General features: G+C 38.4%; 1 protein-coding gene across 2 annotated transcripts in view; it reads right to left on the reverse strand.

The window, feature by feature from the left end:
- The window catches only part of RALGAPB (Ral GTPase activating protein non-catalytic subunit beta), a 3,411,848-nt gene that overhangs the window by 1,522,364 nt on the left and 1,871,403 nt on the right, over positions 1–18,081 (reverse strand). For both annotated transcript variants that reach the window (XM_044090192.1, XM_044090191.1), the window contains exon 14: positions 2,904–2,968. In XM_044090192.1, coding sequence (XP_043946127.1) covers positions 2,904–2,968 — 65 coding nt within the window. The remainder of the gene's footprint in view (positions 1–2,903; positions 2,969–18,081) is intronic.

Here is an 18,081-nt window from a genome sequence, read left to right on the forward strand (position 1 = left end):
ATTGAAATTTTGCTGCAGCCAGGCTCACCTGCTCTAAATCAGAAAAAAATGTTTGAACCAATGGCCACAATCTTCAGATATATTACACCAGCTCCTTAAACAACTAAACTCTTTTGAAAAGCATCAGGGCTCTTAAACGTCTTTCTAAATACTGTACAGACCTTGAGGAAGGAGTGAAACACTGCCTGAAAATGAAAGATACAATTTGGAAAATTCAATAAACTCATTCCTTTAACATCTCCAAACTGAAGCAAAACTAAAAAAAAATTAGCTTCATGAGGAGCCCCTGAATCCCTCTCCTTGGTAGCCAATCTGGACACACACACTCCATGTCATTTAGAACTTTGTTAAAACATCTAAGGACTGTTAAACTCATAAGCAGCTTGATAGGAAGTCCCTTTTAAAAAGTCTGCTTATTTAAGGGGAAAAAAAGTAAGTATCACTTCAAGCAAACATGCAACAACTTTTCAAATGTAGTACAAAGTCACTAGAAGAAATCTCTTGCAATCGATAATATGAGACTGTTCTAAAAGCAGAGAAAAACTGCCATTTTAGCACTCACTCCTGTTGCTTAAATAGCATGCAATATTTAAGTAGCAGCACCCAGAAGAGAGTCCAACTGCTTCAAAACAGTATGATCTACTGGTGTCACAAATTCACCCAGACTTCATGGATTTGTGCCAAACCATGGTCACCCAATAAACTGCAGATGCTACTCTGAACTCCTTTCTGAAGTAAAACCAGAAGAGAAAGGGTGCTTATGATAAAAGTGTCACAGCACTAAAACATGTGTGTTTCACTCAGGTAAAAAGGCACTTAGAAAACAAAGTGCTCAAACACCCATCCTGAAGTTTATCAATTAAAAAGGAATGGACAGCTCTGAACAATGTTCACTGCAATGCAGTCAGGATGACAGTGCTCTTAAGTTTTTCAGTAGCCAACCACTACAACCATGAAATTAACTACAAGACACTAATACAGAAACACAGCTCCACTAGCAAAAAGAAACACTTAAAAGAATTCTATACAGTCAAAGTAACAGTGCACAACTGCAGTGAAATCTCTCACAGCTGTCAAAAAAAAAAAAAAAACACAAAAGACAGCTTCAAAACCTTGTACAAGAATCTAGATCCTTTTGACCTTCTAAGTACACTGCCAGAAATTAGCAGAGGATGACCTTTTTTTACCATTTACGTGGAAAACACTAGGACCAAAATGAAAAAGACCAGGCTCCATTCACACTTCCCCCACAGGGGGCAAAAGCAACCCGTATATTTTCCTCATGTACCCTGCGAAACACCAAGCACAGGGAATACAAATCCCTCACTGCAAATAAAAATAACCAAACAGGCCTTTGAGATGACATTTACAAGGGGGTCACAAGATGGTTACACATACCGATGTACCTAAACAAAAATTAAAAATTAGGAGGACTATAATTAACAATGCCATGAAATGGATGCCCTGAAATTTTCAAGATGAAGAAATGCCTCCAGAATTAAAATGGATATTAAATTAGCAATGTCGAGATGTGTGGAGGAATCCTTAATGTTACTACGTATTTGGCCTACTACTCCATATGGGAGTGTCAACCATTAGAAGCAGCTTATCAGCTTCAGGGAGAAAGTATTTTTGATTGGGGAAACGCTTGCAGCTAGATGGATGACTAAGAAGTAGGGACATAATTACAAGCTTAAAAATCTGGAGAAACAAGGTTAAGGGATAAAAACTGCTTCAAGATTGCCAGACTACAGAATGTAGAATTAAGAGATAACCATCCCAGGTCTGTGGTCAGCTTAGCTGCGTATGACATCTTTAACTGCTACATATATCTTTCATCTCAACCCAAATATATCAAGTGTAAACAAGGTAGTTATGGACTTCATAGGTGACAAGAAAAACTAAGGTTTTCAAATTGCAAATAAAAATGTATGACTAGCATCTTGTTGCTGAAACTCAGCACAGTCTCTTAAAGAAAGCAAAAAATGTATATGCTAAAAAATGTAGAAATGTTGCTCATACTTTAGTTTTAAATCAGTGGGAGTCATTTTGAAGTACCGATAACAAAAATGCTTTTTTCTTCATTTATAACATGTGCCTGCTAAAAAAAAATCAGATTACCTTTAAGGTAAAGGACTTGCCCATTTGTGCTTTGGGCCCTAGAATATCAGGTAAAATCTCATAGGTGGAATTCTTCTTCAGGTTACTGGGGCCAATATGGCTTTTAAAACTGTATGGTACAGTGGACAATCAAATACAGTAACCCATGGGACTTCTGTCTCTTCCACTGTCTTCATTCTCTCCCTCCCAGTTATGCCTATAATTGTGTCTAATGTACAGAAGTATCCCAATCATCTATCAGAAAAAAGGGATGCGTCTAAGTGTCCTTCACCCACAAACCTGGCAAGGGCAATTCTTACACAAACTTGGTTTGTCATCCAATAAGCAACACAAGCACATTTTTAAACTCTGTGGGTGGATAGCCTGGCTCCAAATTAGTGTGATAGCCAAAATATTGCAGTTTACGGACAGCACCTTATTAAAGGTCTCTCAGTCAGTCATGTAAATTCTCCTCACGCTGCCCTTTTTTTTAACACAGACTGTATACATTTATACAAGTGAAAACCACTTTGAAAACAGACATTAAAAACATTAAAAGCTCTTAATCAGCCTGTGACAATTCAACCAAAGTTCCAACCAGAGAATCAGCGAGACCCACTAGGTAATTTCAAAGGACTGGATACAACTGCTGTCAAAGTTAAATCAATTCAACCAGCACAGACAAATGAAGGGTTGATGCTTAATAAACTGCAAGTTCTTCATCTTAAAACATATTGCTAGATTTCACACTCAGTGCAGAAAGATGCATTCTAATTAAATGGGAAGGGAAATGAATACATTACCATTTCTGTTTGAGCATATACAACTTCCAAGAGAGCAGAATCCTCAACAATGTTTAGCATTGCACCTAAAAGGGAAAAAATCAATAAATACACATGAACTATTTAAGAACCAATACAAAAGATCAATATTCAGCTCAATTCAATTATATATGCTGGGAAAAGGGAAAGAATACAGGCAAGCCTTGCTGTGTCCTGACAGAAAAAAAGCATACATTCTTACCATAACAGATGACATATAAGGGGACCATCCTTGTCGTTACCTATGACTGGAATTATCCTCTTAACTGACTGCAATGTAGTATTTTTCCTTAAAGATCTCACACTTGATGCTGAAGCATTCAAAGATAGCAAACTAAAACTACACAAGTACATATAGTCTAAATCCGCCAGTCTATGTCCAACCACTACCAAGCACATTGATTTCATCTTAAAAAATGACAAAGACCACCTAACACCTGCACTGCTTAGTATACACAATATAGCTGCATGACTTGGCTAAGAAACATATATATATATATATATATATATATATATATATATATATACACACCAAGCAACTTAAAAAGAATTCCAGAAGTCTAGGCTGATGGGAATGCTATCCAAGCACAATGACAGGTGGTTACTTTTGACCCATCAACAAGGGTTCCTCCACCCCTTAAAGGGCAATTGATAAGGTAAGAACATACCTGTTTTATTTAACACAGAGGAAACGTCTTAATGGCTCCACTGACTAGGATGGATCCCAAGCAGTAAATCAACAGAGTGGAAGAAGTTAAGGGAAAGTCCAAGGTACAAGGCTCAGAAAGCCGATTCCTTAATGCAAACATTCAAAAAGAAGCCTAATTTATGGAGTCTGTGTTAAGACAACAATGCCTGTTGAAGGTACACCAAAGACTTGATGACTACTGTGCATACACCTGCATTGGAAACATGTCTGCAGCAAGCACTTTAGGCAGCCTTCTCTCTAATGAAGTAACCTCTTAATGCACCATTTAAGTGGGTGGTGAGCCACCTGCTAGCAAGAGATGGCTATCTGTCAATCCACAGATAAAGATAGCGGACTTTGCAATCCACTGGGAAAGGATTTGACATATCCAAGCTATCCCCTTCCTTACAGAAAAGGAAAACAAAGAAACCTTTGGTCTTCCATAACCCATGCATCCCACTTCACATTCTGAACATGCACTGTCAACTCATGTTTTACCTAAAGAGCTTGGGCTAATTTCAGCACTGGCAAAGGAAACAAGGAAATGGATTACTTCATGGACAATTCAAAAAATAAAAATTTAAAAGGAAATGTGGATTAGTCTTAAGGGGCATATGATCCTTGTGAAACACCAGATGTGGCTTCTTACATAGGAGGATCCACAGTTCACAAAACCACTGAGGAGAGGTGAGGATAATAAGGAACAGAATTTCTCAAGATTTGTGGTCAGTTGTAACCACTGCTCTACCCAATTAACAAGACAAAAAATAAAATAAAACCCAAACATCAATGCTGCTGAATCAGCAGGTTTGAATGGGGGGATCAGAAGATGACCACACTTGTCAATTGTGAAGATCAGATTCCATAGAAGAGATATGTTCTTCAAAGGAGGACACGGCTACAGAGCCCTTTTAAAGAACAGCTTAAGTATAAAAAAATAAATAAATAAATAAAGAGTAGTAGAAACGTCTGTCTGTGGAATACTTCCTTTGAAGCCTCAAGTCATTTCCAAACCTTGTGCTAGAAGGTCCAACAGGATCAAAGAACATACTTCAGCATTCTAGTTGTGAGACAGAAAAAAGAAGTTATGTACTCACCATAATGTTCCATGTTTGTTGTCCTTGATCATGCCTTCCTTCTTGTTAGTTGGGTTCGGAGCCGATCCTCGACTCCGACTCAGCCATATTCTAAATCTCAAGAGCTTCCACTGGCTTGAGGCTAGACCCTATCCCATCATGCCTAGCACTAGTTACCCAGATTTCATTTGTGATAACCCATAACACTAGACTACAACATGCAGATATATAAATTATAGGCATATATAAAATATATATATATATACATATATATATATATATATATATATATGTATACACACACACACACATACATATATAACAAAACCACCAAGCCACAATTAGAAAACTCTTAGTCTACCCAACTCTTAAGGCAGGAAGGGAATCAAGGCCTATATAGCCAAAGATGGATAATTTCTCTTGATCCTCCAGGAGGGGGAAGGAGGATGGGATGCAAGAAGGAAGGCGAGATCAAGGACAACAAACCTGGAATGTTATGGTGAATACATAACTTCTTTATGTTATGTTGTCCCTATCTCACCTTCCTTCTTGTTGGTTGGGACCCTGTCCCCAACACCTTCTTCTTGGGTGGTTCAATGGAATAGACTCTTTAGGACCGTGGAACCAAAGGATGCCCTATTCCGTGATGCCACATCTACATTGTAATGAGTGATGAAGGTATGGGGATTAACCTATGTAGCTGCTGCACAAATTGAGTTTAAAGGCAGTCTGTCCTGAAAGGCAGTAGAGGTAGAGAAGGCTCTGGTTGAGTGTCCTTGAATTTTTCCTGGCAGTTGTTTGTTCTGTAAGTTACAGACTTAAGTAATGGTGTCTGAAGCCATTTCGATAGTTATTTTTGAGACTAAAGATCCCTTTTGTTTTTCTGCAAAGGATACAAACAATTAGTCAGACTGTCTGAATTCCTGAGTCATGTGCAAGTAAAGACGTAATTGCCTATGAACATCCATTTGGTGAAGTTCATACTCTGCCTTGTTGCCACGGTTCAGAAAGAATAAAGGTAGTTCTATTAATTGATTCAGATTGAACTCTGAGCAAACTTTTGGTAGAAAGGAGGGATTGGTTCTGAGAGAAACCCTATCTTTGTGAAAAATTAAATAAGAGGAACGAATGGAAAGAGCTTGTAATTCTGATACCCTCCTAGCTGAGGTAATGGCGATCAAGAAAATCATTTTCCAAGTCAAAAATTTTAGAGAACAAGAACTAGCTGGTTCGAATGGAGGAAAATTCAAGGCAGCTAGGACTACATTTAGATCCCAAGGAGGAAAAGGTTCTCTCACTGGGGTTCTCAAAAGAATAGTACCCCTCAGAAAAGCTTTGCATAAGCCTGTGGGACATAACGTTGGAACAGATTTTTCCCAAGTTGGAAATAGCAGCCAAGTGAACTCAAATAGTTGCCACTGCTGCTCCTTGGTTGTCGAAACACAGGTGTCAGATCCAAACTGCTGTACCCAGATGTCAAGGTATTCTTCCCTGGTGGGACAAAATCATTTTTTGATGAAGTAAGTGCAAAGAAGGAAATACAAAAGTTTGTCCAACAAAAAGTGAGCTGTGAAACAGGAGAAGGTTCTGCTTCTTGTTCTTCCGGTAATAAAGACCACAGAAAGGCTGTACCTGTGAAACCTTTCCACTGTTTTAACAGAAAATGTTGAACAGAAGGAAGGGAGCATAAGAATTTACTACAAGAATCAAAAATATGTTGGAAATGAAGCAGAGGCAGGATTTGGGAGATGGAGATGAAAAGTAATAAAATCAGTTACTTAATGTGGGATTACAATGCAATAATTATATTTGTGAAATATTACAGAACAAGTAAATCTTGAAATATTGGACTTTTTCAGAATCTGTTGGATGTGGGGGACTCAAGTATATGCCCTACTTCATGTCATTAATTTTCGGAAAAATGCTTTGGGGTAGGGAAGACAGGAGAGAAAGTTAATTGTAAGCAAAGAAAACTTTTTGTCTTAACAGTACTATTTTTTACGTGTACGTTTTTCTTTGCATGCTATAAAGTAAAATTTGCTCACTTATTTTTAAGTGTATTGGGGATTGAAAATAGGTGGTGCTTTTTTTTTCTTCTCGTCTTTCTCCCTTCTCTCCTTCTTTTTCATTTTAAAGAAATGTAGGCACTGCAATGTAAAAAAAAAAAAAAAAAGCCTGGTTAAAAGAACATGACAAAAGAAAAATGAATGTGCTTTTTCTCATTCTTTCATGGGAGAATGACTGGATTAAGAACCTTAGACTGACTTAGTAAGAACGTTTAAGAGAAAGCAACTAGATGAGAAATAACATTAAATATTATGAGGCTTTTTTTCTAGCAAATGAATGTATGCTTAGCAGCAACTCTGTATCTGGCCCTCATATCTCCATGGAAACAATCTGATAAAGAGAAACTAATTAGTCTGGTGGAAATCAGAAAAGAGAAACTGGCTAGGAGATAATGCTCTCTGAAAGCATTCAGGGGGTTTCTCAACTGGGAGAGCTACAAAGATAAGACAAAACCAGTTAGTACTTACTAGTAACACAGGATGCACCATGCATCTTAGCATGGATAACCTTTCTTTTAGATTAACTCAAGTGTGGCTGTCAGTTTGGGACATCTGTTCCTATTAGTAGGGTAAAACTTCAATATTTGAACATGTAGATAATTTTTTGTGTCTTAGTATTAAATTAATAGGTTTTATGTTTTTTTTTTTTGAGGGCTTTCAATAAAGCAGAATGTTTAATAAGATATGGAATAGGCTCAAATGGATATGCCAAGAAACAACTATATAAAAGTTCAACCTACCAAACAGTATATGCATGTACCACAAAAGCTGGAACTAGATATTTAATAAAAAGGTGTTTGTACATGAAAGGTGGGAATAATACTTTTTTAATACAATGATGCTTTCCATAGTGTCTATAAATGCTAATAGTCTCACAGATAAATACAACAATGACCTATATTAAAAACGCAGAGTACAAATGGCTATGTTACAGCAGACACACTTGGAAAGAACTGAACATGTGAATTTGATAAAAAAGGGTTTTTCAGGCAGGTTATTCCAGCAGAATATCTGGGACAAAGGAAAAGAGAAGTACTTAGATTAATTGCAAGAGAAGCTCCTATAGTGACAGACGATGAAAAAAAGATGATAATGGCAAATTTGTAGTGCTAAAGAGCTACTGACAAAGGAGGATTACAATGGCATGTATTTATATTCCACCTAAAACTGCTACAATGGAGCTTAAGAAAATTCTGGGAGAAATAACCAATTTTTAGCAAGGAATAGTACTTATAGGTAGGGAATGAAATTTGATTTGTAGCAGTGAAGATGTGATGGGGGGCTCAGAAGGGAAAGTATAACAAAGGAGGGTAGATTTTTGAAGAAATTTATCAAAATATTTGACATGGAAGATATGAATTTAGTAATAGTAGTTTGGAGTGAATGTACGTATTATTCCCCAAGATATAAAAATATAGGCTAGGCTAGACAGAATTTACATTTCATGGGAACATGTGCATTTAATTGAAGGTCTTGATATGCACCCAATAACTATATCAGCTCATGCGCCAATAACAACTAAAATAAAAACACAAGGTAATGAAATAAAAATGAGACAGTGATGCTTACCCACCTATCTGCTGAAAAGAGAAGAATTTAAGGAATGGGTAGTGGAGATGACTCCGGAGCTATTCGAGAGAATAGAAATTACTTCAGAAAAATATAGCTAGAGATGGGATAAAATTAAGGTTTGGTTTAAAAATAAGGTGGAAATAAAAGAAAGGGAGCTATGGTTAAGAAGTAACAAGAATTATTTAGAGAGACTGACAAATGTTAAAAGTATCGCAGAATAGGGGGAATCTCACAAAACAAGAGAAGAATCAATTGCAGAGTACTAAGCAGAAAATAAGGGATTAACCTGATAACGTACACAAGTTTTTTCATAACACTAGAGCACAAAAACTTTTAGCGCAACGACTCAGGCAACATAAAGTAGAAAGGGCTGTTACCAAACTTAGGGAGCCTATAAACAAGGAAATTAACAAGAGATCATGTAGAGGTATTAGAAATATTTCAGAAATTCTAAGAAAGTCTGTATAAAGCAAAGAAATATGGAAAGCAAGAAAAGATACAAATGGAAATGTTTATGGAAGAAGAAAATATGCCAAGGTTAGAAGTAGATGAGACTCAATTACTGACCGTTGGGTTGGGATAGGAGGAGATGAGATTAAAATTATGATGTATAACTAACCTACAGAAAACTCTGCAGGAATAGATGGTATTCCGGTGGAAGTTTGGAAGCTAGGAAGGAAAAAAACTGATAAAGATCTGGAAGGGTTTGTAGAACAGTATATTAAGAGAAGGAGAAGTACCAACATCCTGGAAGAAAGCAGTGGTAGCTGTAATACCTGAAGAGGGTAAGAATCCATCAGATCCAGCTTCACACAGGCAAATTTCAATACTAAACCATGATTATGAAGTGTTCATGTCTACAACAGCTGAAAGAATGACAAACGTAATGCCAAAATTGACAGACATGAATCAATGTGGTTTTGTGGAGGGGAGGCAAACATTTGACATTGACAAAACACTGACAATCCAGAGGGAAGCAGAATGTAAAAAAAAATACCATTGCTCTTGGTGGGTCTTGATGCAGAAGAAGCATTTGACAGAGTAAGCTGGGACTTCATCAGCAGGGCAATGCAAGAATTTGCATTTCCTGAAAAAATATAAGGTTTATTAGGAGGACATATGAGGGATCAGAGGCGAAAGTTAAAGTAGGTGGGGTCCTCTGATGATTTCTGCTAGAGCAGAGGAACCAAGCAGGGATGTCCTCTTTCCCCTTTGTTATTTGCATTATAACTTAGAACCACTGGCAAAGAAAATAAGGGACTCAGAAATTCAAAGATATAATTGGTATGGTAGTCAAGAAAAGATGGCTTTATTTGCAAATGATATTTACACCTCACAAAACCAGAAAGAGACATTACAGTGCTATGGAACATTTTAAGACAGTTTCATATTTTTGGGGATACAAAATTAATGAAGATAAAGGCAACAGCAGTAGATTATGTATCCACATACAAATTGATTCAGCAATATCCATATTTACAGGGACATGACAGAATGAAGTATTTAGGAGCATGGATTAAAAATGATTCTGATGTGGCAGCTAAGGATATGTGGGAACAGACTAAACAAAAGATAAAAAACTGAGAAAATGGAAGTTGTACTACATGGGTATGGACAGTAAGATACAAGCAGTTAAAATGCTTTTAGTCCTATTAGTCTTTACGCAGGTCAGGCAAATTGTTATCCACCAGAGAAGTTGTGGATAGCAATTAATAACGAGCTGAAGGACTTTATCTGGGAGGGGAAGCTGTAGAAGTAGACGGATTGGGATTACACGACTTAAAAGGGTACTTCTGAGCTATACAGTTAAGGCTTCTATACATAGCAGAAGCAGAAAACTATAACTCAAAAGTGGAAAGGGATGACGATGAAATGGGGGAAAACCTCAAGAAATGAGGCGAGATTGGGATTTTAGATGCAGGCCTTTAAAGAGAACAATAATCATACAGAATATTATATCTATAAAGTAGCAGAAAGTATCCAAAGAACTAAGCCCACACATGAATGGAGAAAGAAGATTCTGCCGCTAGATATGACTGCAATTAGGGATACAGACAACAGGCAAGAGGGGCTGGTATTCATTGGAGAAAACTGGCAAAGGAAACAAGGTAATGGGAGCAAATAACTAGAGAGGGAAAGATGACAGAATGGGAAGACGCCAAGAATTTATTTGGACTGCAGGTTAAAGATTGCCTTCCCCATCAAGGATTGATATCAGAGTATAGGCAAAAAAGAAAGAAATAGGGGAATCATAAATGAAAGACCAGCACTGGTAGAGTTTTCAGTAGAAATTAGAACAGAAGCTGCCATTAAAACAAGAGCAATTAGTACAGCATGTAAAATATTGCATGATAGCTGTAAGAATCAATCAGAGGAAGTTAGAAAGGATTGGGAAGAGAGACTGGATAAACAGTTCACAAAAACAATGGGAGGATACATGTATGTCTCCCAAATAGGCAAAACAAAATAGTTGTGTAAAATCTTACCATAACCATAGATGTCCTTCTCTTCCATGTTGCAGTATTCATAACACGAGGGATTCCCCACCTAGGCAACCTGAACATCTGGCCAGTATACCAAAGACTTAAGCTACTGCTAAGGTACATGTGATGTTGCACACAGGATACAGCCAATGTAGGCCATAAAGCTGAATTCTGCAGGTACCATCCTCAGAACTGAATGCGCCAGTCAGAACAGTCCAAGGATAAGATGAAAGACATTTATCATCCAAAGAAGAACATGAACCAAGGGGGAAGGTGGGTGGGACTAAATACTGCAAAATGGAAGAGAAGGACATCTATGGTTATGGTAAGATTTTACACAACTATTCTATGTCCTTCTACTCCCATGTTGCAGTATTCATAACATGAGGGAAAATACAAAAGCTCATGAGTGGGAAAGGGAAGTTGGAGCACAGGAAGTCTCCATAAATTGGGCAGAACTGCCCTGGCAAAACCTGACATGGATCTGGAGACAGATTCCAACTTGCAGTGTTCAGTGAAGGTGTGGAGAGAGGACCAAGTAGCTTCTTCCAGAATAGACGCAGTGTCCAGACCCTGGATGGTGGCCCCAGAGGAAGCTACAGCCCTACTAGAATGGGCCTTAACCGAACAGGTAAGAATTTTCCCCTGAGACAAGTAGCAAAAATAAATGGCTTTTGACATCCAAGAAGAAATTGTCTGTTTAAAGACAGGTTTTCCCAGCACCTTGGGGTGAAAAGAAAGGGTCTATATCAGAAGATCAAAGTTTCAAAACTTCAAATCTGATATGGTCGACAACATATGATTGAAGTTTTGGAACATCGAATCTTTTAACGGAGATCTCCGTACAGCACGGAAAGGGAAGATTTCCATTTTCTGCACTGTAGTGCGATCTCGGAGTTGGTATATTTAAATAGCAGGGGTGTGGAGGGTGGCAGGGGAGTTTGCCCCCCTACTTACAGCATTTAAATGGTTTATTGTAGGTTGTTGTGTTTTATTACATTTTCGAAGTTTCAAGACTTTGATCATATGGTGACGACCATATCAGATTTGAAGTTTTGAAACTTCTATCATGTAATACACACCCAAAGGAAACAATTGTTCAGACTTTCTAATGGATTTGGTCTCATCCAGGTAAAATCTGAGTTGCCTATGAACATCCAAAGTGTGGCGTACCCTCTCACTAGAGTTCTGAGGGGCAGGAAGAAAGGTAGGCAAGTGAATGGACTAATTAAGGGACAAGTCATTAACCACTTTAGGCATTAAATAGGGATTGGTACAAAGAGAAACCCTATCAATGTGGAAAATAAAAAAATGTTGTGAAACCATTAAGGCTTGACGCTCAGACACTTTCCTAGCAGAGGTGATGGCCACCAGTAAAACAGTTTTTCATGTGCATTGTTTTAAGGAGGCAGAAGCTGCAGGTTCAAAGGGTGTCAGTTTTTCCAGAACAAAATTAAAATCTCAAAGAGGTGGTACTGGTTTCCTGGGAGGTATGATGTGCAGGATGCCTTTTAAGACAAGCATAACTTCTAGCCTAGAAACTAAGGGGAAGAGAAAAAGGCAGAAATGGCTGATAAATGGGCTTTAACTGAAGAATAAGCCAATTCAGCCTTGAGCATCTTACACAAGTAAGATAGGACTAGGATAATATCCACTGAAAATGGATCTAGTCGCTTAAGACACCAGATGAAGAAGCTCTTCCATTTGGACAAATAGAATTTCTGGTATTGGGTTTTCTGACCTCCTGCAGGACTAGAATCATGCCCTCAGAGGAAAGGTGTCCAAAAGGAATCAGAAGCCTATCATCCACAGTGTCAAATTCAGCGTTGTTTGATGTGAGTGAATGAGAGATCCCTTGGCTTGTGTGAAAAGATCCACCCAGTGAGGTAACTTGCGATGACTGTCCTTGGCTAATTGCAGAAGTGTGAACCAATGTTATCTTGAGCAAAAGGGGGTCACCAGCAAGATATTTGGGGTGTCTTGTTGAATCTACAGCAAGACTTTCTGAATTAGTGGGGGGGGGGGTAAATAGATAAACATCTCCTTCCATGAAAAAGAAAGAGCATCCACCTTCCATACCAGACAGAGTGGAGCTCTGGCACAAAATTCTGGAAGTTGTCTTGAGTGAAGAGAGTTGGGACTTGGCTGCTGAGTCTGGAAGATCTGTAAGCAGCTTGGAAGCCTGAGAAAGTACGGCCAGTACGTACTTTGACATATGTGTTTGATAGGTAATGGCCCTAAAATCAAGAGTGAAAAAGGTGTAGACATTTTTTTTCCAAGCCACTCCATCATTTTTCTGTCCTTATGTGAGGGCAATAGGGGAGCAGACAGAAGCATCCTAGAAGTTTTAATTGCAGATTGAAATTACAGCTGGGTCTGCAGGAACACATCTGAATAGAAATTTATTGTCCTCGGGGACTTTAAAAAACCTGTCTGGTCTTTTGGGCACAGGTGGGATAGCAGTAGGTGAAGGAGAATCTATTTGTAAGAGGTCAGTGACTCTTTTGTACTTCTAAAATCTGAGAGCTTGCCCACTTGAAAAAATACCTCATCTTTGAAAATATCCTCCTCAGGCGAGTCCCCACCATTACAGTCAACCTCAGGGGAAGAATAACCGAGGAAGGAGTCAATTTGTATGGAGTAGGCCACAGACTCATCTAAAGAAGAATCCTCTTCTTCAGAGGCCTCTTGTTCCACAGCAGCAGTCTTAACTAAAGGAATGATAGGAAATGCAGGAATGGGGAAGGCCTGAGTGCTAAAAAGGCATTCAAGATTCTCTAAGAAAATGCTTGCCAATCTGGGGAAGGATCCTGTGAAGGAGAAAGATGTTTTTGTTTCTTCTTCTGTGGAGGATCTGCTCTAGGCTGGGAAGGTTGGGCGAATGCAGGCCTAGACTGCAGCCCCAATGTCGGCAAATCCTCTATCATTAAGACAGGAGAGGTACTGAGAAGTACTTCTGAAAGAGCAAGCTGTGATTCCCCCTTACCCTCTGTAACAGACATCTGCGATTTCTCTGTGGACGTGTTTATGGAAGCCTCCCTAATGGCTTCTAAAATAGCACCATTGAGGGAGGAGGACCACATACCATACAGACCTCTGGGCCTTCATTTTCCTCAAGGGGGATGTCCGGAATTAGAGGTGCAACCAAAGATTCAGACCCTACCTTTTTCACCTTCTTTGGAAACTCACCTTATGGACCCGAGGCACCTTCCATAGCAAGCTCTAATTACTTCAACCTCTGTTTTTCTATGTAAATATTAAGGGCTGATAGATGACTGCAGAGCATATTAGGAACAATCCCCTGGCAAACATTGCAGGCCTTGTAGTTGCAGGCAGACCCCAGATAGAAAAGACATTGATCATGACTGTCTTTGTGTGGAATCTGTCTTCCACACTGGCACTTGCCATTCTTGGATGACATTAACCTAAGACAAACATGCAGTAGCAAATGCAGAAATAAAAATTACCCCAACTGAGCACTTATCTGAAAGTAGAGTAACTTTGGCAATCAGACGAATGGTAGAAGCTGGTGTTCGGACTAGGGGCAGAGAGGTTCTGAGGATGGCATGTGCAGATGTCACCTTTACGGCCTATGTCAGCTGTATCCTGTGTGCAATGTCACAAGTACCTAGCAGTAACTTGCGTCTTTGGTATATTAGTCGGATGTTTGGGTTGCCTAGGCGGGGAATCCCTCATGTTATGAATAGTGCAACATGGGAAAAGGACATCTAGAAGATTTAGGATTTTTGCTTGGAAATATTTACATAGATATTGTTATACCCTAAATAGACTCCAGAGAAGTTTTCCTCGGGTAGACAGCAAATGTTGGAGGTGTGACAGGAAAGAAAGAGTTAACTGGGAACATTTTCTGGGAATGTGGTGACTTAGTGGACTTTAAAGATTCCCTGCGGGATGCACTGTCGCAGAAGCTGGGTGGGCAGATTGGAGTGCCAAAGGAGATGATTTTCCTGAGCTATGACACAGAATTGTAATTGCCTAGACATGGCAAGGCATTGCTGTGTCTAATTATGGTGGCTGCCAAAAAAGCAATTACTAGAAAATGGAAATCAAAATCTAAACCAACTGTACTAAAAGTAGTGAATAAAGTAACAGAGATAAAACAACTGGACGGAGATCTTTAGAAAAGGGTAGGAGCAAACTATATAGGAAAAAATGGGAACCGTAGGAACAATACATAAAGAGGAGAAACAAGGGTTAAAAGAAGGCAGGACTTAAATGAGCTACATAATATGTTTGACTGAAAATTATTGGGTAGATTACAAGTGATGCACAAAGTTTGCAAATGGCTGTGTCAATATGGTTTGTGATGTTAAATGCTTGCAACTAGGATAGTGTCAGTGTGTTTTGTTTTCATTTATATAAATGTATGATTGCCTATGTCATAAGTGATGGTTTAATAAAGATGTTTCTTGTTAAAAAAAGGGGGGGGCAAGAAATGAATAACGTGTGTAACATTGCTTAGGTTATATGAAATGCAACAATATCTGTGAAGTATTATGTTTGTAAACATGAGCTTGTTAATACAGTTTGATTACTTTTTATGTTGTGTCTTTCGGCTTTTCACAGTTAGGGGTCGCCACAGCGGAACTCTGGTCCGCTAATGATTGGTAGTTGATTTTTACGTGCCGAGTTACCAGCCCTGACGCACAACCTTCAACGAAGGTGCACCCATTCACACATGTCTCCATGCAGAAGACGCTCTAGCTGAGAATCGAACTGGACAGTGTCTGACTGGGAGGCGACAACACTACCACAGCACCACCACTGCAGCTTTTTATATAAATGTAAATTTGCCTATGTCACAAGTGCTAAATCAATAAAGGTGTTTAAAAAAAGGTCAAAGCAGTCTCCCTCTAACAGTACTCAAAGGACTGACCGTGTGATATACTGAAATGCAGCTGCCAGTCTTTCTTACCCTTTTGGTAATGACACTGTGTAACTTTATGACTCCTCCAAGAACTTGAGCTTATTTAAGAATTAAATCTATGCACACTATATCTCAGTTTATCTTTCTCTACATGAACCTATGGGTACTGTAAACTGATCATTCCTTAAGATCTACAGCATTTTGCTTCATGGAGTACAAAAACAAAGTAAAAGTAGAACTCAACCAATTGTATAGTGATATCTATGAAATAACCAATTGTATAGTGATATGATTAAAATTTATTTGTTCTTTTATACACTTTCACCAAACCTGTTTGCATGAATTTGATTATATGACATTAAAGTTACTGCATTTAATTACACTGAACAGCGTACCACTCTGGCCAACCAAATAAAATATATCTGTGTGCCATTACTTTGGAGAAAATTAGTCAGAAGGTTACTGCCAACACAGTCTGGAAGATACTGTAAATGCAACACTTCTGAATCAAATATTTACTGGGGAATCACCCAGTACTAAAGCTAACATAACCCCTTAACCAACTAATATAGATTAAAACCAAGGAAATGAATCAGAACAGATGAATAGGATCAGAAATAACACTAATGATAAAGACGACCTTGGCTCCTGCAGCTGACTCTCAGCTTGCCTCCAGATCCTCTTTGTTCACCAGGTTCTCTCTTCATTCACAAAGTCTACCAAAATTGCCTTAATTTCCTGCAAGCTACACCTGACCCACATTTGGGGATGGAGAGGAGGACTGGTGATCCTGCTTCAGCATCATACTTCTGCTGAAAGTGTTGTTTTGTTATACCATAATCTTCCCCGCACCTCATGAAAATGCACAAAATCTTTTAGTCAGATAATCAAAGGGGCAAAGCTGATGCATCACGCTACCTTTGGTAGTGACTCAGCTACTGCCCCTGCTTCTCCTTAGACAAGAAACCCTGTACATACCCAGCCCATACTAGATGTCTTAAAGTGATGTGTGCCCAAGTGCATCAACATCCTCCCATGCCATCACCCCAGACACCCAATCAAGTAAGTAAAGAGCAGGCTAGCAAGTACGGTAGATGCACGGATAAACCAAATGTGATAAAAAGAGAAACAATCCAGCACCCTGAACATGAGTAGCAGTAAAAAACTTTTATTATGAACCAAACCGGTTTCAGCAACTAGCTTTCTTCAGTGGCTTATTAGAAAACTCACAACAAGTCATATTTATAGGAAATACAAACTGAGTGACCTGACATCACTTCCTGTATACCAACAATTTGACCACAAAAAAATTATTAATATTGTAAATAAACAGTGAATAAATGCCAAAGTTGAAACATACAAAGGATTAGGACAAATAATGTAATTTAGTTACAGCCATCCATGAACCAATAATGTGGAAAGACATGTATATGTCAGTAAATTTAATGACCTACATGCAAATGACCAAAAGATATTTCTGACCTGATACAGTTATTAATATAATGTAATAGTTATTAGTAACACTATATAATTCATTGCAGTTTGTCATTAAGACCTGGTGGAAACAAACCACCTAATTTGACTATCCATTTGGTTTCCTTATTATCCAATAATTTGTGCCATCCTGTTTTATGCATTCTGTTACCAACTATTCTGTCAATGCAAATAAAGGAAAATTGGGCCATTTTGTGTGTGATAGAATGTTTGTATAGTGCATTAGTAGGCCTTGCATTTCTGATATCCCCTAAGTGTTCAGAAATGCGAATACGAAACTGTCTGGACGTTTGTCCAATGTAGAAGGCCCTGCATGTGCATGTAGCTGGATAAATCACCCAGTCCGTACTGCAATTGGCAAAATGATGGATATCATAAATCTTGCCTGTGTTCTTACTAGTGAATTCTTTGGTGGTAAAAACAAATTTGCAAAAGGCACAGTGACCACAAGGGTGACAACCTGTTAATTTGTCTTATAATGGAGGTGATAAGGGTACAAAAAACATTTTTTTGCCTGAATCTCCTTGTGTTCTGACTGTGCATCTCAAACATTTTGGAAATATAGAGTATATTTTAGTGCATTTATTAAAACTCTATTTGCCTTAATACTGCTACAACTCAAGTGCTCTAGGTTGCACTGTATCTGAATTGTTTTTTGTGCGTTTTAGCTGCTTTTCTGTATATACAGACTTTTCTGAATATGTAGACTAGCTACTTATTCTACTGTATTACTACCTCTTAAATCGTTTTTCAGTTGTGCACTTGCCTTGCTTAATTGAAAATGTTTTAAATAGCTAATTTTGTAGAGTTTTAATTGCACTTGCTGTTTAAGGCTACACACTCAAGTGTGTTAGCCTTTTCTGTGTTTATTTAATGTATTATTGCATTGTTTA

This window comes from Protopterus annectens, chromosome 12.part0 (assembly GCF_019279795.1).
Source record: "Protopterus annectens isolate FY-2018-M chromosome 12.part0, PAN1.0, whole genome shotgun sequence".
NCBI classification, from domain to species: domain Eukaryota; kingdom Metazoa; phylum Chordata; order Ceratodontiformes; family Protopteridae; genus Protopterus; species Protopterus annectens.